This window comes from Meriones unguiculatus, chromosome 18 (assembly GCF_030254825.1).
Source record: "Meriones unguiculatus strain TT.TT164.6M chromosome 18, Bangor_MerUng_6.1, whole genome shotgun sequence".
Lineage (NCBI taxonomy): Eukaryota > Metazoa > Chordata > Mammalia > Rodentia > Muridae > Meriones > Meriones unguiculatus.
Genome location: NC_083365.1, coordinates 13,068,189 through 13,092,631, shown reverse-complemented (window position 1 = coordinate 13,092,631; position 24,443 = coordinate 13,068,189). Strand labels below are relative to the sequence as shown.

Sequence of the window (24,443 nt, the reverse complement as noted above, 5' to 3'; positions counted from 1 at the left end):
TGAGAGAGGGGGAGAAAAAGAGTAGAGATGGGGCAGTGGGTGGTAGCCCAGGCACTCCGTTAATCCCAGAACTCAGGCAGAGGCAGGCTGACGGACCTCTGTGAGTTCCAGACCAGCCTCCTCTACAAAGCGAATTCTAGGACAGCCAGGACTACATAGAGAGACCCTGCCTCAAAACAAAACAAACAAACAAACAACAATAATTATCTTTTTGTTATTATTACTATAAACAATTTTAAAAGTTGGGTAGGGAGGACAGAGGCTGGTGCCCAACATGCTCACTTCAGTAGAAGCCAAGACTCCAGAGTCTCCTAAGATCAGCAATCAAGATGCATTGGAAAAGCTCCCCAAAGGGATAGAAGGGAATCTTTGAAGATAGTTTTTCTCTCAGGTCCTAACTGACTGATTAAGCGAATATGGGCCACATAGGTCACCACACTAAATTGGAGTGGGATTTAGTACCGTTTGAGGATACAAAACAGCGCAGTGTAGTTTTAACCGGTCCAATCACGCCAGGGTTTTGGTTCCTAGTCGACCATACAAAATGGAAGGACCAGAATGAGGGCGGGGGGGGGGGGGCAAACAAAACAAGAGGAACTACATTTCCCATCAGGCCGCGGGGTAGGGTGGCTGTAGGGTTTCTTTGGCCGTTCCGGCCGGCCGCGAGTGGAATCGCAGTTCCTGTCTCTCGGCCCCCGCTTGGTAGAAGCATGGATCTCGAAGGCCGGTGGCGGAACCTCCCCAGCGCGCCCAGCCTAAAGCACTTGACCGACCCCTCGTACGCGGTTCCACCGGAGCAGCAAAAGGCGGCGTTGCAGGACCTGACGCGGGCGCACGTGGACTCCTTCAACTACGCGGTGCTGGAGGGGCTGAGCCACGCGGTGCAGGTGAGCAGGGCGCCCTCTGCCCCGGAGCCCTACCCTCGGCCGGAGTGGGACCCCGGGGGGAAGGTAGGGGGATCCCAGCGGTTGGAGGAGGTGGCCAGGAGGCCAAAGCATGACCTTAAATAGTGACTCTCACTCACCGTGCAATGGATAGTTGAGAGAAAAAAAAGCGACTTGTAGCCGAGTGGTGTAGGGAAAGATTTATGTGTGATTTCTGGATTAATATGTGAGCACGAGCCCTGGTTTGGGGTGTGTGAAATGAGAGCAAGGGACTGTATTTTCCGCTCATTCACATAGCGCTCACTCCTTTTCCTGCCTGGAATTTTAGGTTCTAAAACTTGTTCAGAAAGTTCCAAGCTAATTCAGACAGACTGCCGACTTCAGCAAGGTCATCCTTCAGTTTGCTTCCCTTAGAGTTTTATTTTGGCGGGCGTGGGAGAGGGCGGGGTTGGGGACTGTTCGCGACAGGGTTTCTCTGTGTAGCCGTGGTTGTCCTGGACCAACGCTGGCCTAGTACTCCCAGAGAACCTCCTGCCTCTGCCTCCTGAGTGCTTGGGTTAAAGGAGTTCGCCGCTACGCCCAACCTAGAGTTTTAAAGAGAAAAACTAGGCACCTGTGCTGAGTTGGGCATGTTGAGGAAGATAAAAAGACCTAGGGATCATTCTAACAGCGGTAGCAGAGTTCAGGTAAGGACGATGGTGGAAGGCCTCTATTTGTTAGCATCTTTAGTCTCTGCTGGCACTAGGCTCTGACAGTTTAAAAAAAAAAAAAGCCGGTTTCTGGGTTAGAGACCTCTCAGGTTTGAGTGTTGGCTGTGTAGAGCTAGCTGGACATCAACAAGCAGTCAGTGCCAGTACTCCTGAGAATTGCTCTAAGATGTGAGCTTACTGAGTCAGGAGCTGGAGGGAAGCGGGAGAGAGCTCTACATTAGATAAGGGGAGGGGAAGAGGATGGTCTGTCCCCTCCAGGGGGAGGGCAGGTACAGGGAGAGACACATACCGTTTGAGGTTTTGTTGCCAAACAGTTGTGTTGTGAGAGATAGGGATGGAGAGCTTTGGAGAGCTGTGGCTGCCGGGCTGATACTTGAAAACACAGGAGCCCTTTAGAAGTCTCTGAATTCTTCAGTCTGAGGGACTACATTGTACCAAGCTGAGCAGATCAGAAGAGTTTCTCTAAACTTGCCGGTGAAAAGGAGTTCTCTTTGTCTCACAGTGCACAGAGAGGCTAGACGCTTTGCGGCCTTTTCTTTGTAGAGCCTGCTACAGAATCAGATACATAACGTACCATCAAGAAAGCCCCTAGTGAACACTAAGTAATTGGTGAAGTTACCAGTTAGTTGTAGCTTTAGTTGTCCCTTTTAGCTTTGTGGCATTGTCATGATAGACATCAGTGAGGTAGATCATGTTGTCAAGAGTGCCTTGAAGAATGCAGGTGATTTAGAAGCATGTGTTGTATTTCAGGCCATACCTCCCTTTGAATTTGCTTTCAAAGATGAGCGCATATCGCTTACTATCGTGGATGCTGTCATCAGTCCACCCTCGGTGCCCAAGGGGACCATCTGTAAAGATCTCAGCGTTTATCCAGCTGAGTGCCGCGGCCGGAGGAGCACCTACCGTGGGAAGCTGACGGTGAGCAGCCGTGGCCGCACTGACTTTGAGACTGGGGATGGCACCCAATAAGGTTCTAGGAAAGATCTGCTTCCTTAGTGTTGCCGCTGAAGGGGTTGTATCTTCATCTAAAGGAACTGTGTATCATCTGAAACAAGAAGTCAATTCACTGTGGCCTTCTTCCCTTTAAAATACTCGTTTGTGGGGCTGGGGGTGGGGGTGGCTCAGTGGTTAATAAGAGTACTGCCTGTTCCTCTAGAGGACCAGAGTTTCATTCCCAGCACCATGTGGTGGCTCACAACTGCCAGTAGCTCCAGTTCCAGCAGATCTAATGCCCTCTTCTGCCCTCCACTGGCATCAGATACACATCTGGCACACATGCATACATGCAGGCAAACATACATACAAAATGAAAAGAAATACATCCAAAACTTTTCTTTTAACATTCATTTGTTCTTGCAGGTCTAGATATTTCATGTCTTTTCCTTTTGTTTTTGTGTAGGCTGATATCAGCTGGGCAGTGAATGGAGTCCCCAAAGGAATCATTAAGCAGTTTCTTGGCTATGTTCCTATCATGGTAAAATCCAAGCTTTGCAACTTGTACAACCTTCCTCCCCAGGGCCTCATTGAGCACCATGAGGAGGCAGAGGTGAGTGCAGGGTCTCCGTGGGGGGGGGGGCAGTGAAGGCGGGGGCTGGGCGTGAGGAATCGAAGCTTCCAGTGAAAGTCGCTTTTTCTGTGTCTTCTGATTTCTGGATATGTCATACGGAGCATTGATTTCATGTCTACTCTGTGTGTGTGGCTCTTATTATACCGTCTGTTGAGGCAGTGTGAATAGCGTACGTTAAAGAATGTTATTGCTTTGGGCAGTCTACAAGGAGGGTTTCCCCTAAAAATCTTTTTCTTCTCCTCTCTCCCCCTTCCTTTCCCTCCTTCCCTTTTTCCTTCTTCCTCCTTCCTGAGCATTGAACCCACGGCTTTGCACATGTAAAGCCTAAGTTTGCCTGCTGCCAGGCTACAATCCCAACCCACATTTTCTTTCCTCTTTTATTACCTTCTTTTTTTATTTTGGGAGGTGGGGTGTAGTGGGATGGGCCTTGCTGTGTAGCCGTGGCTGCCCTTAAACTCTCTGTGGAGCTCAGTCAGGCTGTCCCTCATCCCACAGACATTCCCCTTAATCTGTACCTCACCCCCTCCCCAGGATTAGAGGTATATACCACCAGGCCTGGCTGCATCTTTCTTGTGGGTGGGCAGGGGAGGAGAGGGAGCACCTTAGTACCTTGGTGTCCTCAGACCACAAACAGAGGTCGGTCAGAGAACAACATGTCAGGGCTTGAACTCAGGCCTTCAGGCACTACAGCAAATTCCTTTACCTGCTGAGCCTAGTTTTCTGAATTATACACATTTAGAAGTATACTTACCCATAAAAGTATTATAGGAACTGGCTATTTTTACTGACAGTAAAATTCCCTGAGCTTATTAAACGATTCATATCTGCTTTCCTTTGTTTCTTCAGCCATATGGGGTGGCTTTGCACTACTGGGTTGAAGTTATGAGGATGTGCAAACTCTGCCCATTTTGGGGGGACTGTTATGCCTTGGGAAGAAGGTATTTGTGTCAAATCAGGATGTGACCCTCAGCCATTCTGTTGATCCGTTGTGGGAGCTTTGGAGAATTTAAGTCACCCCAAGCCTTGGTTTTCTCTGGTGAACACAGGCCTCGCCATCAGTAGGAGGCCTCTGGACTTCATTAGCAGAGCATGCAGCATGGCGTGCCTGTTCGGTAGCAGACAGCTAGTAAATGCTCTTGATCATTAAACATATGTTCCTGTATTTGTCCAGCTCAGATTTCTAGTTAGCAAAGCTTTTGTGTAGTCTTCCTTTATTATTATTTATTGTTATTTCCTTTATTATTATTATTTATTAACTTTCCGGGAACTCATTTGGAAACAAAAATCATTGCTATTTTTATTTTTAGATTTTGGAGGAAGTTTTATTTGTTTAAATGGTACATGGAAATTGAAATAATTTGGGACAGAAAGAGAAGTCTGACTGAGCCTGTATAGTCAGACAGGATGGCCCTGGTTTTTTTTGACATCCTGTTCCCTATGTCTCTTGGACCACTCTTGAGACTTACTCTGGAGCCTGAGGTGTTTGTGGAAACCGGTGTCCCCTTCACCAGTGTGTGCCTCTTCCGGGGGCTGCACTTCATGTGGCTAGAACTAGCTTTGTGTTCATATACATGTTTAACTGCTGATGAACTGTGTCTTTGTCAGGAAATGGGTGGTTACTTTATAATCAATGGCATTGAGAAAGTCATCCGCATGCTGATTATGCCTCGGAGAAATTTCCCCATTGCGATGGTAAGACCAAAGTGGAAAAGCAGAGGAGTTGGCTACACTCAGTTCGGTAAGCTTGAGCGAACACCCACATGTTGTTTGGACAGCCTGAAGACCATTTTGTAAAGTAGATACAACTGTGCAAAATGTTTAATGTGTTTCTCTTACGTTCTTTTCTTTCCATTAAGCATTTCTGTGAGATGCAGGATGGAGGGGAGAAATGTTGATCAAAGTATAAACTTTATGTTACAGGCTATGTATGGGGCTAGGGGTGGTTCAGTGGGAAGGCACTTTTTGTGTAAGAATGAGGAATTGAGTTGGGCCTCCTCACCCACATTTAAAGACAACAGGGGGGTGAGGCAGTGTCTGTCTGTAATCCTCCCACTGGAGGGGAGGGGGAAGATGGATCCCAGGCAGGGGCTCCAGCTAGTTTAGCCAACATAGAAAGTTCCAGGCTCAGTGAGAGACCCTGTGTGTATGTACATGTATGTATCTACATGTACAGTTGATAACTGTGGTGATGGATGTTTTAGTCAAATCGATGATGGTAATTGTTTTGATGTTCTCACCTAATAGGGTTCTGTCCTAATAAACCTAAATTGAGAGGATTGTGCATTTAAAATGCACTTAAAAGGGCAGGAGGGATTGCTTAGTGGTTTAAGAACATGTACTAATCTTCTAGAGAACCTCTGTTCAGTTCACAGCATCCGTGCTGGGCAGCTCTCAATATTTTACATATATAATAATTTTTTTTTAATTAAAAAAAAGTGCATGTAGAGCCAGGCATAGCAATGTAGACCTTTAATCCCAACGCTCAGGAGGTGGCGAGAGCTGAATCTCTGCCGGGTCTACACTGAGAGTTCCAGGACAAGACAGTCAGGTGCCGTATAATGGACCCTAGCCCAAAAACAAGAAGTGCGTGGAGGCGGGAACCAGCCTGCGGTAGAGAGCGTGTCTAACTGCAGAGGGTCTGGGTTCGTTGTGTGACACCACACACGTAGTAATGCGCTCAGTGCTCTAGCCTACACACGTAGGAGCGCAGCTTGGCAAGCCCAAGTGTGCTCAGAACATTTATTAATACAGTAGCATACACTTTGGAAAAATCACCTACAACAAAGCCTGTTTTATGAGCAAGTGTTGATCATCTGTGTTCACACACAGATTGGCTTTTTGTGCACATGATGAGATATGAAAACACTGTTCAGAAACATTGGCAACCCAGGATGCTGAAGATTATCAGTTGTTTTCCTGTTTGATCTCTGGGCTGGCCGGGAACTGTGGCTCACCGTTACTGTCCAGTTCGTGAGAAAATAAACAGCATTGTCAGCCTAGGAACGGGTCTCAGTTCAAAAAGTGAAATGCAATTTCTGCGGAATGGACATGGCTTGTGCACCACGGTGAAGCTGAAAGATTGCGAGTGGATCATGGTTAATGTACAGTATTTATTAGCTAAGAAAACCTGAAATATACCCAGAAAGCGATCTGCCTGCCTCTGCCTCCTAAGTGCTGGGACCACAGTCATGCACTGGGCCGTGGCTAATCTTAACAAGTGATTTGGCTTTGATGATGGTAGTAAAACAATCAGAGGGAAAAATAGAGCAGTCATCCCTCGCTTCCTTCCTGTGCCTTTGATAGGGGTTTCGATGCACTGTGTGAGAGAAGAGCACTCTGCCGTCAACATGAACCTTCACTATGTGGAGAATGGCATGGTTATGTTAAATTTTATTTACCGAAAAGAGCTGTTTTTCCTTCCTTTGGGATTTGCACTCAAGGTGAGATGAAATGAATATCTGTCTTCTGCTAGGAACAGATTCATTGGGAGCTCTGTCCTGCACGTGGGGAGTAGTTTCTCATTGTTAAAACATACACGTGCATGCATGTTACCCAAGTTTTTTGGGAGTCTAAGGCTGGAAATTGCAAGTTCTAGGCCAGGTAGGGCAACAATCTTCCCCACCCCCACCAAAAACCAAGCCAAACCATACATTCTATACTCATTAGCATCCGCTTTACTTTTAAAATCGGTAGCTTGACGTGTCAATAAGCATTTTCTCTCAGAGTTTCTAGAGATGTAGAATTTGGAAATAGCCTGATTACATAGGCTACAGTGAAGTGTTTGAGGTGCTGCGGCGCTGGAGAGGCGGCTCCCCAGGAAGAACCACCTGCTGTGCAGTACTGACAGCCTGAACCCAGTCCCCAGAACCCACGGCGCAAGGAGAGACCTGGCTCCTCTTACCTCGTACATGTGCTGTGGCTTGTGTACCCTCACACCCACATTCATTCTCTCTCTCTCAAAGAATTCAAATTTTAAAAATAAATGAAGTGCTGCAGTCACTTGGATTGACCAGGGGTCCAGAACCCAGTGCCCTGTTAGCTGACTCACTCGGTGGCTGTTGGAAGGAGGTCTCAGTTCCTTGTCCCTGTGGAGAGTTGGCCCAGAGAATGGCCCAGAGAATGGGGTCGAAGGTGATCTGTGTAGGACCCTGCCTTCGAAATCTGGCATCTCCTTTTTTGCCATATTTTCTTGCTAACCCAGAGTGGGAGGAAACAGTTTCATTTTTAACTACTCAGAAGTAGGATCATTGGACTTTGATGTTTGTGGTGTGAAAATGCTTAATTTTAGAGGGCTAGTTTTGCTTGGGCATTAAACGTTGTTAGAGGGGATTATAACTAAGTGAATTAAACCTTTGGTTATTGTTTTTAAAAAAAGCTTTATTTAAAAAAATTTTTTTTCCTATTTCAGGCACTTGTGAGCTTTTCTGATTACCAGATTTTCCAGGAGCTTATCAAAGGCAAAGAGGAGGACTCATTCTTTAAGAACTCCGTTTCTCAGATGTTGAGGGTAGTCATGGAAGAGGGCTGTTACACACAGAAGCAGGTCCTTAACTATCTGGGTGAACGCTTCCGAGTGAAGCTCAGCCTTCCCGACTGGTACCCTAACGAGGAAGCTGCCGAATTCCTGTTTAAGTATGTGTGCTTTGGGGTGGATGGTGGGTGGTGGTTAATGCCTGGTAGGAAGGAGGTCCTAGCCAGGAAGGCAGCTTTGCTTCCTTTATTCTGCTATAAATTCAGATTTGCAACAGTGTCCCTGGAGGTCACTGGTATTGACATTTTGTAACATTTATGGTGATCACTTTGTCTCTACATAAACATTCCCTCTCCGTACCTTTGAAAGTTGCAGGCAACATGAGGCTGTTTTTCTCTTAGCAGTGGCTGTGTCTTACTAACCACTGGTTTAAAGGAGCCTGGTTCCAGACCACCACTGTAGGAGCCGAGCAATTGCGATGTGCCAGTTGCAGCTAAGAAAATGAAGTCTTAACTGAACTGGAGTAGCTACAGGTGGTTACTTGGTGCCACAGCTCCAGGCTTTGTGGCCATACTCTGTTAAAGTGGCCAGCAAAGAGGAGTGAGAAATGTTAAGTGAGCCTGAACTAGGTGCCTTGGTCGGTAGCAGAATTGCTTCAAGGTTGTTTCTTTTTCAGTCAGTGCATCTGTATCCACTTGAAATCCAACACTGAGAAGTTTTACCTGCTTTGTCTCATGACCCGGAAGCTGTTTGCCTTAGCCAGAGGAGAGTGCATGGAGGACAACCCTGATAGTTTAGTAAATCAAGAGGTCCTCACCCCTGGCCAGCTCTTCCTGATGTTTCTAAAGGTAAGTGCATGCGTGTCCTTGAGCCACTTGGGCAGTGTGGTTGGACACAGGTATTTCCTGCATGTGGATAATTCCTAGTTTGGCCTCCTTTTGGTTTAGCAGTAAGGGACGTAATCAGAACTCTGGCTTATACCAGGCCCAGGTATCTCTGAGTGCCACCTGTATGTATGTGACTCTGTTTCCATGTAAATATGAGGTATAATATAATGTAATATGTTCCCAAATATGAGGTATTTTTCTGAGACTGACCTAGTTTTCTTTCCTTTCCTTTTTTTTTTTCCATTATTATTTTTTAAAGGCAGGTTTTTTTTTTTTTTCTGTGTAGCGCTGGCTGTCCTGGAATTCTCACTGTGTACCAGGCTGTTCTCTGTCTCCCAAGTGCTGAGATTAAAGGCATGTGCCACCACTGCCTGGCTGGCTTAGTTAATGGGTTTCTTCAACCAAATCTGTTTTCTCCAAATGATAAACTTCATTTCTGATAGTTAAAACCCCTCAATTACAAACTTTTACACCATATTTCCCTATGCATTCCTCTGCTCTTGGACACCTGGGCTGGTTTGTAGCTTAGCTCTTGTGAGTAGTGCTGCAGTAAACATGGGTGTGCAAAAATCTGTTTGATACTGGGACTAGAAATCCTTCAGGACCACCCAGCAGTGCTAGGCTTCTTTGTAGTGTCTTGAGGAACCATCATTTGGACTTCCATGATGGCAGAATGTTCCCACCAGCAATGTCACAGGGTTCCCTCTGTCTGCATCCGCTCTATCATGTTCTTGATGACTGTTCTTTGATGGGTTGACTTAGAATGTCTCTCTTGTTTCTGTTTGCATTTCCCTGATGACTGGGGATGTTGAAAGTTTCTTAATGTTTATTATCCATCTGTACTTCATTTTCTGAGAACTGTCTCTTCATTTCTTTAGCTCATTTATTGTTTGGATTGTTTGATGTTTTAGGGGGGGTTATATGTGTGTACCTGTTCTTGTGTGCATGTATGTATTTGGGTTTTTTTTTTTTAAGATTTATTTATTTTATGTAGATGAGAACTTTATCTGCATGTACACCTGCATGCCAGAAGAGGGCATCATATCCTAGTATAGATGGTTGTGAGCCATTATGTGGTTGCTAGGAATTGAACTCAGGACCTTCTTAAGAGCAGATGGTGCTTTTCACTGCTGAGCCACCTCTCCAGCCCCTGGGCATTTTTTTTTCTTTCTTTTAAGATATGGTCTCACCGAACCTAGAGCTCATTGGTTTGGTCAGGCTGGATGGCCAGCAAGGTCCAGGGATCCACCTGTTTCTGCCTCACCAGTGCTGGGATCACTGGTAGCCGACGTGTGCTGCTATGTTCTGCTTTTTACAGGTACTAGGGATCTTGATGGTTGCAAGGCAGGTGTGTTACCAGCTGAGCCATCTCCTTTGCCTCTGCTTGATTTCTTGTTATTCAGTGTTTCGACAAGGTCCCTCTCCATGAGCTCAGGCTGCCCTCTAATTAAAATCTGCCTGTCTGCCCTCCAAATACTGAGATTAGTTATGTACAGCCATGCCTAGTTCTAGTTAATATTTTTATAAAATCTAAAGGTAACATCAAACCTTGGTCATAGCACTGATGACCAAGCATAAAAGTGTATCCTTAGATACAGTTAGTGTTTGGGTTTTGTTTTTTTTTTTGTTCCATATCTTCAAGTTCATCTACTTACTAAAAAATTTATTTGCAGTACTTCATTAGTTACTTTTTTTTGATGTTTGCCGAAATGCCTGACAGATGCTAACTCAAGGCAGAGAGGGTTCACGGTAGAGAAGGGGTTCTGGATATAGTGTGGGAACCTGAAGTAGGGAGCAGGCCAGCTCCTGGTTGTCTGCGTCCACTGGCCGGATCCCATTCCTACAGAACATGGATGTTGGGAACTGGTTTTGTGGCCTGCGTGCTCTTGACCATGCAGCAGTGTTTCCAGCCCCCGATCTAGACTTCTGCCTCTGTCTTTAGAAATTCCCGAGCCTCAGTTGTCCACTGAAGGGCTGTCTGTCGGGGTTATGCTATATATATCCTTTGTCGCATGTGTAAACAGTAGGCCCTCACTGCAGGCTGTGGGTAGTTAGAGCGCTTGAGATCATTAAAGCATGCACTGCTCTAAAGTTATCATCTTCTTCTTTTAGGAAAAAATGGAAAATTGGCTAGTGTCTATTAAAATAGCTTTAGATAAGAAGGCTCAGAAGACCAATGTGTCCATAAACAATGAAAATTTGATGAGGATTTTTAGTATGGGAACAGAACTCACGAGACCATTTGAATACCTTCTTGCTACTGGGAATCTGCGTTCAAAAACAGGTAAAATTAAAGAGGTAGGCCTTTTTTATTTTATTTTTTTTTTAAATTATCTGCTTGGTATAAAAATATGTTGCTGGGGAATTTTAGACACCCTCAGTCAGATTTCATGTTCTGGTAAGTTTTGGCAAATGTCTGCCAACTTGAAGGGCTCAGCCAGGTGTCTTACCTGTGCGAATGTTGTGCTAGAGAACAAACATTCCATGAGTCCTAGGGTGACCACCCATGTTTGGGGCAGGATTGCCAATTGAAGGGTTTGGATACCTGCCACTCCTTAAGCCAGCTGTATTGCAGCGAACTGGGAAAATAAATCCAGAAATCTGCCTTCATGTTTCTCACAGACGCCACTCCTCTTGTAAGCCTGTCAGGAGGTGCTTGTTTAACTCCAGGCTGTCAGCTCAGTCTAACTCAGTTCTATCTGTTCCCCTGCACTAATACTGCATATGCCACAGTAACCTGTGTGTGTGTGTGTGTGTGTTGGTTGAATGGGGGATTGAACCCATGGCCACTCAAGTTTTAGGCAAATGCTCCTAGCACTGAGCCTATGTCCCAGCCCTAAAGTTTTGTCATTTTATTAAAACTTCAGAAACAGTTTGGGTTTTTAAAAAAAAGTTTGGCCTATGTTGAGTGACTTTTTTTTAATTAAGGTCTCGGCTTCCTGCAAGATTCTGGCCTGTGTGTCGTGGCTGACAAGCTGAACTTCATTCGCTATCTCTCCCATTTCCGCTGTGTGCACAGAGGGGCCGACTTTGCCAAGATGAGGACCACCACAGTGCGCAAGCTGCTGCCAGAGTCCTGGGGCTTCCTCTGCCCCGTGCACACCCCAGATGGGGCACCGTGTGGGCTGCTGAACCACCTGACTGCCATATGTGAGGTCGTCACGAAATTTGTGTACACAGCGTCTATTCCAGCCTTGCTGTGTGGCTTAGGTACGGGCAGTGAACAGTTTTGCTGAACACCGTCAGTGGAGAAGTTGTTCTTTGGGATTCAGCAGAGAAATTTTTTCACTCCTCTATGCATGAGTTGGGCTACATTCTTAGCTTCTCTCACGTGCATTCTTTGGAGCTAAAATGAGTTAAATGTTACCAGGATTTTTTGTTTGTTTGTTTGTTTATTTTGTTTTGTTAAAAAAATGGAAAGATGTGAAATAGAATAGCAGTATTCAAAGTTTAGATGATGTTGTGTAAATTTTGGGGTTACTCTCCTGTGGCTCTGGTGGACCTTTGCATTTCTAAGTAGAAAACAGTGGTGGTTTTGGGAATTGAGTTAAAGAGTAGCTTATCCTGTATAGCTGATGCCATAGATCATGACCTTTGCTCCTGGCAACTTGCAGCTGCTGTCTCTGCTTTCAGGGAAACTCAGTCATATTATTCTTCTCAGTGTGGTAGCTGGTTTGTATTTACTTTCACAGTTAAAGATGTCTGTCTTTTTCTTTGAGTATGTTATACCGTTTAGTCTGGGGATTTTCCAGTTGTGATTTCAAAACCACAGTACAGTGTCTTTGCTGGTGTGTGGGCAGGGTCACCAGTGGATAGAGGTTTATGAAGTGCAGCTTAGGACTCACAAGGGTCAGGTGATGGGCAGGTGCTTCAAGCATTCAGAAGGACATTGAGTAAAGGGTCAAGAACTTGTGTAAAGTCTTCACCCAGATAGGAGTTGAGAAGGGGTCTTCAGAGGAAGCAATAAGGAAGTAGTGAAGGGTCAGGAGAGAGAAGCAGAGTAATCTGTCCATTTTCTGTCTACAAGGCAAGGAATAATTTTGTTCCATCAGTAATTAAAACCACGACAGGCATAGTGCATACACCTGTGGCATACACCCCAGAACTTGGGTGGTGGAGGCAGGAGGATCAGGAGTTCAGGGTTATCCTCAGCTACGTAGGAAGTTTGGGGTCAGCCTGGGTTTCATGAGACCCTGTGTAAAAGTCCAGAAGAAAGCAAAGATGGCAGGTTAAAATACAGGGGTAGATGGTCTTTCCCACTGTGGAGGAAGGGATGCCATTTGCTCTGGCTCTGAGGAATTTGCTAAAATAAAAGACACTGCCCTGGGAGGGCTGGAGTGGTGACAGATGAAGCACTGAGAGGTAACTTTTACCCTTGGGAAAATACTGGCTGTTTTGTGATGTGTGCAAATGTCCTTCCTCATGTAACTGTAGTTGGTTCTCATTATCTGCAGCCCCATATAGTATTAAATTCATGGCCAGTGCTGTTATCCTATACTGAACCGTTACTTCTGAGGGAGCTGTAAGGCTCAGCTTTCCCAGGTCTAACCTTGGACTCTGAGCCAGCAGTCCCAAGCTTATCTGGCGTTCTCTGAGGCCTGTGACAGCCATGCTGCATTTAGGAACACTGGGCAGCACTCGGCAGTAAGTGTCTGCCTGGCCTAGAATAGACTTGCTTGCAGTTGGAGCACAGAGACAAGATGGCCGAGTATGTGCAACAGGAAACTCACATTTCTGCCATGTGATGTCAAAAATGCCTGTAATATCATTTTTTGCTTACGAATAAAGTGTCTAAGTAGGTAAATGCCCAAGTATGGAAACTGCAGATAAGGAGTATTAGAAGTAGTAAAAGGGTGTTCAGTGTGCAGACTTTTTAATCCGTGTGTGAAAAGGCGTAGTGCGCAAAGCCCCATGTGCTCAGCCATCTTCTCACGGGAGAGGAATGGCTAGATGCTTGTGTATTCTGGGTGAAGCAGCTTACAGATGTACAAACAATGTCAAGGCGTTTGTGTGGGACAGATAGGACAGTGGGACAGCTAAGCTGAGCAGCAGTGATGGAGCACCCTGATGATTCTGCTTGTCCCCTCCCAGGAGTCACTCCCATTGATGCATCGCCCTCTCGGCCCTACAGTGACTGCTACCCTGTCCTGCTAGATGGCGTCATGGTGGGCTGGGTGGAAAAGGAGCTTGCTCCTGACGTCGCAGACACTCTCCGTCGCTTCAAGGTGATCATCAGTCTCTTTGGGTCGTCTAACTTCTCTCCTGACCTTTGGTTTTCGGTCCTTCCCTAGTTAACCAGAACCTCTTAGGTTGGTCACTATATAGTTACGGTTTTCAGGGGTAATTTATGGAGAGATGGTTGAAAGCTATGTGTCGGTTCCTTTCCCGTCTAACTTCACCCACTGATGGATTATCCTGTGCTCAGTTATCACTGTTCCCTTGGTTCTTTGTTAGAATTAAAGCTTTCTTTCTATGCCCACTCCGGCCCCCAAATAATGAGACAGAGACCTATTACATTTGTTAACAAGCCTTAGAGCCCCGTGGTTGGGCAGATGTTGATCTGTTCTAACCCATCGACAGTATCTGGCTACTTCCTAGCCATGGGCCTCATGCTGCCCGCTGCCTAGTCTTGCCACGGCCACTCCTGCTCTGTCTTTGTCCTCATGGTTCCTTCGCTGCTCATGGCCCATCACTCCTCTTACTCTCCCTCTCCTTCTCAGCCTGGGACCCCCAGAATAAGAACAGAAGTCCAACCTACTATCTGCTCTGCCCAGTTGTAGGCTCTTCAGTTTCTTTATTAATCAATCAGACAGTGGGAGAGTAATTTTTACACAACATTGAGACAGGAGATTCCTCAATAGCAATGACAATGCTGGAATCTTAGCATTTAGCTCGCTACTGGTTCAGCAATTAACAATCGAATATACAGAGAAACGCTTAATACAGTGTGAGTGAGGTCACGTCTACAGTTCTTTGCTAACTTGATTGTGACTGTGGTGATTGTCCTGTGCTTGCTCTGTAGTCCCCACAGGCCTTGGCCATCCTCCTGCATCAGTTTCCCAGGCAGCCCCTAGCCCAGTCAGAGTTCTTTATTTCTGCTCTTGCTAAGCTTGCTGCCTCTGCTGAGGTCTGTTTTCGTGAGTTGGTGAGATGGCTCAGTGGTCACAGGCACTTGCTCCCAGGCCTAGGTAGTGACCTGAGTTTTATCCCCAGATCCCACAAGGACACAGGAAAGTGCTGACTTTTGAGACTGTCCTTTGCTTCATGCTCACTTTGGCACTCATGCCGTCAGTGAATCTGGTAACAAAGAATTCAAGGCTGGGAGAAATGGCTCAGCAGTTAAGAGCACTGGCTGCGTTTCCAGAAGACCTGGGTTCAATTCCCAGCACTCATGTGGTAGTTTATAACTGTCAGTAACTCCGGTTCCAGGAGATTTGACTCCTGAACTCCATGAGCACCAGGCACATACATGGTACATATACATACATGCAGACAAAACACTCATACACATAAAATAAAATAAATCTTAAAAAAAAAATTAAGCAAACAAAGAATTCAGTTTGGTCCAGGCATCGTGGTTTACAACCTGTTATCCCAAGCAAATGAGAGGCTGAGACAGGAGGATAGCCATAGTCATCAATTTGGTTTTCATTCTCTTCTTCCTTTTTTGAGCCTTTTTTTTTTTTTTTTTTTTTGGTGTGTCTGTGTGCTGAGCTCTTTCCATTTCACAGATATCAGAGATGTGCTATGGCTGCATTAATTCGGCTGGTTTCAGAACTCAGTGCCACCGCGCCTGGAATGGCATCCCTTTTAATCATAATTTTCTACTGAAATGTGTTCAGCGGTGGCTATATAGGTTTTATAATCTTTTTCAAATTACTGTAGTTAAGGATTGGGTTTCTCCCTTCACGTAGCAATCTTTAAAATAGGTTTTAAATTTGTTTGTTTTTTTAATGCATGTATGGTGTGCCTGTGAAGGCCAGAGGACAGCTTTGATGGCTGGTAGTGGAGTTCTCGGCAGTAATGAGCTACCTGACGTGGATGCTGGGAACTGAATCCTGGTCCTCTGTGAGAGCAGTAAGTGCTCTCAACCACTAGGCCGTTTTTCCGACCCTGTCTTGTGTTTTATGATTAAAAATGATAATAATTATGTGTGTGTCTGTGTTTGGGTGCACACATGTGAATACAGCACCTGCTGTATGTATTCTTAACAGTGTAGTCATCCCTGGAACCCTGTTTTGTTTTTTAATTTCCAAATGTAAAACTTTTCATGTAATTGTTTGAAAGGAAATTCGTTAGTTCATATTTCAGGAATCAGAGAATAAACTTGCCTTTTTTTTTTTTTTTTTTTTTTCATCTTTTGCCATTTTCCGTGTGAGCTGAGTGGCCTTGTATGTGGGTGAGACCAGGATGGATAGCTGTGGCTTGGGGTACAAGATTTATAACTAGGAAGATGTCATTTCTTAGGTGCTTTTTCTTTCCCGTTCCGCCTGGCTCCTGGTGGCAGGGAGGCTGGGATTAGACATACATTTGTTCTTCACTAAACTCTGTTTTGTTCAAACAGGTGTTGAGAGAAAAAAGAATTCCTCCCTGGATGGAGGTGGCCCTGGTTCCCATGACAGGAAAACCAAGCCTGTACCCAGGGTTGTTCCTCTTTACCACTCCCTGCAGGCTGGTGAGGCCTGTGCAGAACTTGGAACTGGGCAGAGAAGAGCTCGTGGGAACAATGGAACAGGTAGGTCCCCGCTGCAGTGTGCACTTACAAAGAACACGGCCTTCGGAGGCCGTCACTTTGTGAAGCATGTAAAGGAAATGATTTTTCTGGCCCTCGCCCAGCGCTAAGTAGTTTTGATGTCTTGCCACACGCCAGGGACCCAAGGGAGGCTTGGTGCTCATGGCACTAAGTGCCCTTCCATCCTGCCAAGTGTGAAGGTCACGGTTCCTTTGCACCTGGCTCCGCCCCAGTTGGTGGGACTGAGGCCCCTTTGTCTCCGTCTCAGTTGTCACCTACATCTTTGGCACTGTCTATTTTAAAAGTTTGCTTAAAAGAAAAATGAAGTCTATTATGGTGGTGCTTTTAATCTCAGCCTTGGAGAGGCAGAGGCAGGTGGATCTTTGAGTGACAGTCTGGTCTACAAAGTGAGTTCAGGACAGCTGGGGCTACACAGAGAAACCCTGTCCAAAATAAGTGAATATTTGTCTTCCTCTCTGGCCCTTCACGATTGGACAGAGTAGATAGAGGATGAACTCTAAGGGAGAAGCATTAGGGAGGTAGCTCAGTGGTGGAGTGCTCAGCATGCATAGACTTTGGGTTCTACCACCAGCACCTTAATATCCGCGAAGGGAAAGTGTAAGCTGAGGGGAACATCTGTCTGGAAGCTCCCCATGCTTCCCTCAGAGCAAGGAACGCACTCTTTGCAGCCTCCAGCGTTAGCCCCTGGGAGGCAGGGAGACCTTCCCTGTGCAAGCCTGGCAGCCCCAAGTTCTCCTGTGCCTTATCCTTGTCCTCCCTCTGCTCCAGCTCTTCATGAACGTTGCTATCTTTGAGGATGAGGTTTTTGGTGGCGTTGCCACACACCAGGAGCTCTTCCCACACAGCCTGCTGAGTGTGATCGCCAACTTCATCCCCTTCTCCGATCACAACCAGAGTCCTCGGAATATGTACCAGTGCCAGATGGGTAAGGTGGGAGTCAGGGAGAGTTACCAAAATATTTTATTTACATTACACTTGTGTGTCTCTGTCATGCATGCGTGTACTACCTGTATGTGCAGAGGCCAGAGGCAGTGAGTCCCTAAGGAGCTAGAGCTACAGTCAGTTCTGAGCCCTGTCGTGGTGCTGGGAACTGAATGTAGATCCTCTGCAAGAGCAGCACGCACTCCATATTTTAGTTCTGATTCCACTGGAGTGAAGTAGAGAAGCAAAGACCCAATCCAAGGTCATTTGCTGTGCCCCACCAGTGTGTGTATTTGTCCCCTTCGATGCAGGAGCTCTGTAGCTTGTTTGTGTCATTCTTGACATTCACATTTTCAAAGCAAATGGCTTGAGTTTGTCTGAGACCTAATGACTTGATTGAGGGACTCACGCCAGTACAGTTACATAACTATTACTTTGAGTGAGCCTCATTTGTATCTGAAACTCAAGCTGTCAGTATTTGCATTCTCTTGACCCCCCCCCACAACCTTCCTTAAGCTGGTCTTGAGCTGAATATCCAGCAGCCTCTGTGGATAAGGGGTCAAATGCTAGGATAAGGGGTGTACACGCCCCAGATCATTTCAGCATGTTTGTTTGCTGTTTGAAGTACAAGCCGCTGGCTACAGGTTCTCTTGTCATTATTCTGAAGACTTTTCCCATTACTCTGAGATTTCTTTTTCACACTCACTTGAAGAAAATCTTCATACTGGCTGCTTGCTCCTGAGTGGACAGGCCCTTTTCTTTCAGTGTGCTAGAGTTGCCACATGGTCTCCTTTTAGTGTGTTACTTTTAACTAGAAGGCAGGGCTTATACAGTACTGTTTTCCCTCTCTTTAAGATGTGTTCTTAAGCCGGGCAGTGGTGCCGCACACCTATGAACCCAGCACTGGGGAGGCAAAGGCTGACGTCTCTGTGAGCTCAAGGCCAGCCTGGTCTACAGAGCCAAGTCCCAGTACAGCCAGGGCTGCACAGAGAAACCCTGTCTTAAAAACAAAACAAAAAGACTTGTTCTTTACTTTTGCTTTTAGGAGGTTGGTTGTTGTCTAGATAGTATTCTCTTTGTATATGTTCATAACATTTATTGGTCTTTCTAAGAAAAAATTGATCAACTTTGGAGCATTTTCAGTGGCTTCCAAAACTGGTTCTCTGCCTCTTTACTTCTCTTCCTCTTCCAAGACTTAGTCATGTATTTTTATAAAGTAAGTAAATTTATTTATCTTATTGTATGTATAGGTTATGTGTGTGTACATGCTGCAACATGAGAGCGGAGGTCAGAGGACAATTCTGTGGAGTAGCTCTCTTTTCCTGCTTTTATGCTGGTTCTGGGGTTAAATCAGGCTGCCAGGCTTACACAGTGAATGCCGTTACCCTCTGAGACACCTTGTCAGCCCCGCCCCCTGCATAATTTATCTTAAACTATTTTTCTCGTCCTTTCTTCTATGTGCGTGCGTGCGTGCTTCGGTCCTGGGGCCCTGACTCGGTGTGTGGCCGCGGATGGGCCCTCTGCGTCCTCAGTCTTGTAGCTGCGTGTGAGGGTGGTGGTGTCAGGGAGCTCACTCCTGTTGTCCTGATGCTGCATCAGTGCTCAATAAAAGCCAAAAGCAGCGACTGGATTGAGAGTGTCCTGTTGCTGTGGAGAGACCGCGGCCAGGGCGCTTCTTCTCTTTTCTTTTTTGTTTGTTGGTTTGTTTTTGTTTTTCAAGACAGGGTTTCTCTGTAGCCCTGGCTGTCCTGGAATGCTCTCCATAGACCAGGCTGGCCTTGAACTCAGGGATCTGCCAGCCTGTGCTTCCAAAGTGCTGGGATTAAAGGCGTATGCCGCCGCCACCCAGTTCATGACAGTTCTTATAAAGGAAAACATTTAATTGGGGTTGGCTTGCAGTCATTATCATGGTGGAAAGCATGGCAGCACACGAGCAGACATGGTGCTGGAGAAGGAGCTGAGAGTTCTACATCCAGTCCACAGGCCGCAGGGAGAAAGAGTGACATGGGCCTGGCTTGGGCTTCTGGAACCTCAAAACCCACACAGACAGTCACGTACTTCCACATGCCGGAATCTCCCCAATAGCGCCACTTCCTGGTGACTAAGCATTCAGACATATGAGCTTATGGCACCATTCTTATTTAAACCACCACATGGAGGAGGGGTTTGTTTGGCTGATTGTACCGTGGAATATAATGAATGCCACGTAGCACCTGTAGTCAGGGCCACAGAGCAGGGAATCTTTGCTCTCTCCTGTGTAGTCAGCCCCCATCCCAGCCCACATTTAAGCTCTGTCTCACCACAGTTCACCTAGCCCAGTAGTTGCCAGTAGACACATCCGGAGATTTGTTTCTATGAATAGTGACATTTCTGTGTGTCCCAACGTGTCCTATACTTGTGTATACCCTCCTGCCTCTCAGTGTTTCCATTATATTGTACATCTGTGTCCATAAATGATAGTGTTGTTTCCCGTGTGTTACAAGCGTCTAAATAGCATCGTTAAATGCAGTTCTGAGTTTCTCTTGGCCAGCGTTATTTTCAGAGTCTAGGCGTGTTGATAAAAGATTCTTCATTTTCAAAGCTGATGTTAGTCTGTAATAAGCAGAGTCACCATTCCAGCCTTATTCATCCTGTGGTTTGTATTTATTTCCAGTTTTATGAAGCATGTTAAAAATTGAGGGTTGAAAACAAGATGCAAAGATTTTTTTTTTCCTGTAGGTAAACAGACCATGGGCTTCCCACTGCTCACTTATCAAGACCGATCGGATAATAAACTCTATCGTCTGCAGACACCTCAGAGCCCTTTAGTGAGACCATGCATGTATGATCATTATGACATGGATAACTATCCGATCGGGACAAACGCCATTGTAGCTGTGATCTCCTACACTGGCTATGATATGGAAGATGCCATGGTAAGTGTTTCTAGTTGTGACTGTCATCCTACTGTGAGATCACTGAAGGGATGTCCTCAAGGACATAATAGCTTAATTCCTGGTCTGAGATGAACGGAGACGCTGAGAGATACCCAGTATGCCTTTATCTTCCATATCTGTGCACACAATACAGGGCAAGGTTGATTGATGTGAGGTCTTGGCAGATTTTCCTTCCGTGTTTATCTTGGATTACAACTTCAGCCATTTCTGAGTCTGGGTCTTGATAGTATAAGTAATTTGGAAACGTAGTTTAAAATCAAATGCCAGTTAACCTAAAGCAAGTATTAGTACAACCTCAACTGGCTGTATTTTGAAAGTCTTTGTTTGCCCTCCGTCTCCTAAGTTAATTTGACTCTTTGACTCCACAGATTGTGAACAAGGCTTCTTGGGAACGTGGCTTTGCTCATGGAAGTGTCTACAAGTCTGAGTTCATAGATCTTTATGAGAAATACAGGCAAGGGGACGATAGTCTGGTGTTCGGGGTCAAGCCTGGTGACCCACGGGTTATGCAGAAGTTGGACGATGACGGATTGCCATTCATAGGAGCAAGGCTGCAGTTTGGTGATCCTTACTACAGCTACCTAAACCTTAACACCGGGGAAGGCTTCGTGGTTTACTATAAGTAAGTTCAGGGCGGGTTGGATTGCTGGGTGATTTGTCAGTGGAAACGTGTCACTAGGAGCCTGACTAGCGTGGAGCACGCTGTGTCGACCAGCCTGGTACCAGTGTAACGGGTGATTCGCCTTGCCTCTTAGGATTATAGGCCTATGCTGACACACCCAGCCCCTCTGCTGGTTTTTATGGGCTATTTCTTAGTGAAATTATTGGAGGTCAATGAAATTGTCTTTGGTTTTTCTGTGTAACAGAGTGCAGCTGGGCTGTCCTGGACTCATTTTATAGACCAGGTGGGTCTCAAACTCAGAGATCTGCCTGCATCTGCCTCCTGAGTGCTGGGATTAATGGCTTGTGTCACCATGCCCGCTGCAGTGACGTTGTCTTTTAACAGAAGAAACTTTTTTATGTGCATTGGTGTGAGGGTGTCAGCTCTCCTAGAACTGAAGTTACAGACATTTGCGAGCTGCCATGCAGATGCTGGGAAGATCGGCCAGGACTCTTAACCACTAAGCCATCTCTCCAGCTCCAGAAGACAGAAACTTTTAAATGTGTGTGTGTGTGTGTGTGTGTGTGTGTGTGTGTGTGTGTGTGTGTGTATACAGTCATTGCTTTAAATCTCTGCTCTTCTATAGACTGGGAAAGGAAACAAAGTCTGTTCTGGGGCCTGGGCCCTCAGGATTGAGGCATTGGTGGATTCACTAAGGTAGACTCATTCACCGCCTTTGTGTCCTGATGTGGGGGAAGATAGAAAGGCAAATTGCAGTGAACAGCTCAGACCCCTTTTGGAAAACCACTGTTTATTGATGAGACTCCATCCTCAGGACTGACTCCTAATACGACAGTAGAATTCGGCATGATTGCGGGGGGGGCACGTTCAGGTGATGTCATTTATGGTCATTGCTGAAATGTGCACTGTGCTGTATCTGTTGCCTTGTTTTCATGGAAGTTTTCCATATCATTTGCTTCATGGCATTAGGGATGTTTCCTAGCCAAAACACTGGGCTCTTTATGCCTCTTTCTAAAGATGAATAATTATTTTAGGTGCTTTTACAGTGATGAACATGGCTTCAGTGGGCTTGCCTCGTAGTCTTTCATTCGCTAATATTCTCTCAGATAAACATAATTGGTAGTCCTAGCCAGGAAGAACTTCTAGCATCTGTTTATTGGTGAGCAGATGGGGAATAATGTTCACATTTCCTCGTTAAGGAACATTGATTAGCAGAATTTTGAAGGTCAAACAAAGCTTGGGTGGCCTTTGTGTCACACACCTCTGCTCCTAGCACGTGGGAGACAGAGACAGGAGGATCACTGCAAGTTCCAGGTCAGCATGTTCTATACAGTGGTGGAACCTGCTTCTAGAAAACAAATCATCATTATCCTTTCATGCATTTTCCCTGTAGGAGTAAAGAGACCTGTGTTGTGGACAACATCAAAGTGTGTAGTAATGACACCGGCAGTGGGAAGTTCAAATGTATCTGCATCACAATACGAGTCCCTCGGAACCCGACCATCGGAGACAAATTCGCCAGCCGGCATGGGCAGAAGGGCATCCTGAGCAGACTGTGGCCAGCTGAGGACATGCCTTTTACCGAGAGTGGGATGGTGCCGGACATTCTGTTTAACCCTCACGGGTTTCCCTCCCGTATGACCATTGGGATGTTAATTGAAAGTATGGCTGGCAAGTCTGCAGCTTTGCATGGCCTCTGCCATGATGCTACACCCTTCATCTTCTCTGAGGAAAACTCAGCCTTAGGGTACTTTGGCGAGATGCTAAAGGCTGCCGGCTACAACTTCTGCGGCACGGAGCGGTTGTACAGCGGCATCAGCGGGGCGGAGCTGGAGGCAGACATTTTCATTGGCGTAGTGTACTACCAGCGCCTGCGCCACATGGTGTCAGACAAATTTCAGGTCAGGACCACCGGAGCCCGAGACAAAGTCACCAACCAGCCCGTCGGGGGGAGGAACGTGCAGGGCGGAATCCGCTTTGGGGAGATGGAGCGGGACGCTCTGTTGGCACACGGCACGTCCTTTCTCCTTCATGACCGGCTCTTCAACTGCTCTGACCGCTCAGTGGCACACGTGTGTGTGGCGTGTGGCAGCTTGCTCTCCCCGCTGCTGGAGAAGCCTCCTCCTTCTTGGTCTGCTATGCGCAACAGAAAATACAACTGCACTATCTGTGGCCGCAGCGACACCATCGACACTGTCTCCGTGCCCTACGTTTTCCGGTACTTTGTAGCCGAGCTGGCAGCCATGAACATCAAAGTGAAGCTGGATGTCATTTAACGTGAACCCAGGCATCTGAGCTGGGAGATTAGAACCAAGGGTGACTTTAACCCAGTGAGGTTATTCACTCTGGGTCTATACAGAAATTTCAAGTACTAAAGCCAAGAATGGGCAGCTGAGAATTCAAGGCTTCCATGTCTCTAAAACATACTGAAATTGGTTTTGGTACTTAGTTCAAATTTTTTTTCATATGTCTTCTTTTTAAAAATGACTTACCGATCATAGATAAGGCAGGGGCACGTCCTTTCCAGGCCCGGCTCACTGTGGCCTGCTTTCAGTAGCAGACTGTCTGTCACCCATCCAGAGCAGAGCGGTATATTAAACAGAAAATGGGAGCCATATGTGTAATTTTTATTTTTGTATACATGTAAACTAAAGCTATTTCTTGTACATAATTTGATGGATGAATTGGAACATAGGTATGGTCTATGATGTCATCATCACAGTCAAGGCGAATAAACAGATCTGTCATCTCCTTATGCAGCTTTGGGTGGTGTGTGTAATCTGAGCTGTCCTCCTCACAGTTCCAATGCAACACAATTGTCAGTTACAAGCAGCTCTCCAAGATTTCACTGGCCTCTGGCAAAAGCCTTTCCACTCTGCATCAAAGTGTTTGGCTTTTTCGGTAACTCATAGTGTGATGATTTGGCACCTGTCCTGTGTGATTGGCATGTTACACTTAGCATGATGTCCTCAAGGTTCAGCCATGTCTTCTAATACGACAGGACTTCCTCCTCCTTTAAGGCTGAATGTCTTTGATTAGCGAGTAACTATGTTCCTTTGCTTTGTTTTTTCTTTGTATGAATTTCTAGAGTACTTGTTGCAGTTTGTGTGTGTGCTTGTATATAATAACCTTATACAGCTGTATTCCCTTTTAATATATATTCGAGTTCTTCCATGAGAAAAACACCCTGAGTTGCTTGATACTTCCCCCTTGCTATTAATAGAAGCTCAGCTTTAGCCTCAGCCACCCTGGTCTGTCTCCTTCACAGTCCTATGTCAGGCGGTACTATGCAGATCGCTAGTGTCACAGATAGTTGTGTGGTTGAGGGTAGCCAAGACTGACTGTGAACTTAGTCACTTTCCTGCCTCAGCCTCCAGAGTGTTAGAATTATCAATATATCCTACAATACCCAGCTGAATTTTTTTAAATTAACTTTTGATCTTAAGTTGTAGATTTTTGACCAAGAAATTGACATGGCATTAAGACAACCCAAGAATTTACTCAGATTTTACCAGTTGTGGGTGTGCTTATGTATAGTTAGTTGCATGAACTGTCGTCTTCTGTGTAGATTGCCGATACACACAGGACTCAATATCACATAGCTTGTCATGTGCCTTCTGCCTCTTAACCCTTCAACCTGTTCTCTGTAAGTTCAAGAGATACATGTAAATAGAATCATAAAATGATTTTTT

At 45.8% G+C, this 24,443-nt stretch overlaps 1 protein-coding gene across 1 annotated transcript; it reads left to right on the top strand.

The window, feature by feature from the left end:
• Positions 1 to 638: 638 nt before the first annotated feature.
• Polr1b (RNA polymerase I subunit B) lies at positions 639 to 23,506 on the top strand. The gene is made up of 15 exons (XM_021641954.2): positions 639 to 887; positions 2,345 to 2,512; positions 2,994 to 3,140; positions 4,767 to 4,899; positions 6,465 to 6,601; positions 7,570 to 7,793; positions 8,309 to 8,480; positions 10,632 to 10,803; positions 11,448 to 11,729; positions 13,611 to 13,744; positions 16,084 to 16,254; positions 17,041 to 17,197; positions 19,912 to 20,108; positions 20,498 to 20,751; positions 22,145 to 23,506. The coding sequence occupies exons 1-15, from the start codon at positions 711 to 713 to the stop codon at positions 23,025 to 23,027; spliced, it is 3,408 nt and encodes a 1,135-aa protein (XP_021497629.1). The 5' UTR covers positions 639 to 710; the 3' UTR covers positions 23,028 to 23,506.
• The last annotated feature ends 937 nt before the right edge of the window (positions 23,507 to 24,443 follow it).

Coding starts and splice junctions, on each gene's coding strand:
- Polr1b (XM_021641954.2), top strand. CDS start 711: ATGGATCTCGAAGGCCGGTGGCGGAACCTCCCCAGCGCGCCCAGCCTA. Junction 17,198..19,911: donor TATGTACCAGTGCCAGATGG/GTAAGGTGGGAG, acceptor TTTTTCCTGTAG/GTAAACAGACCATGGGCTTC. Junction 20,752..22,144: donor GGCTTCGTGGTTTACTATAA/GTAAGTTCAGGG, acceptor TTTTCCCTGTAG/GAGTAAAGAGACCTGTGTTG.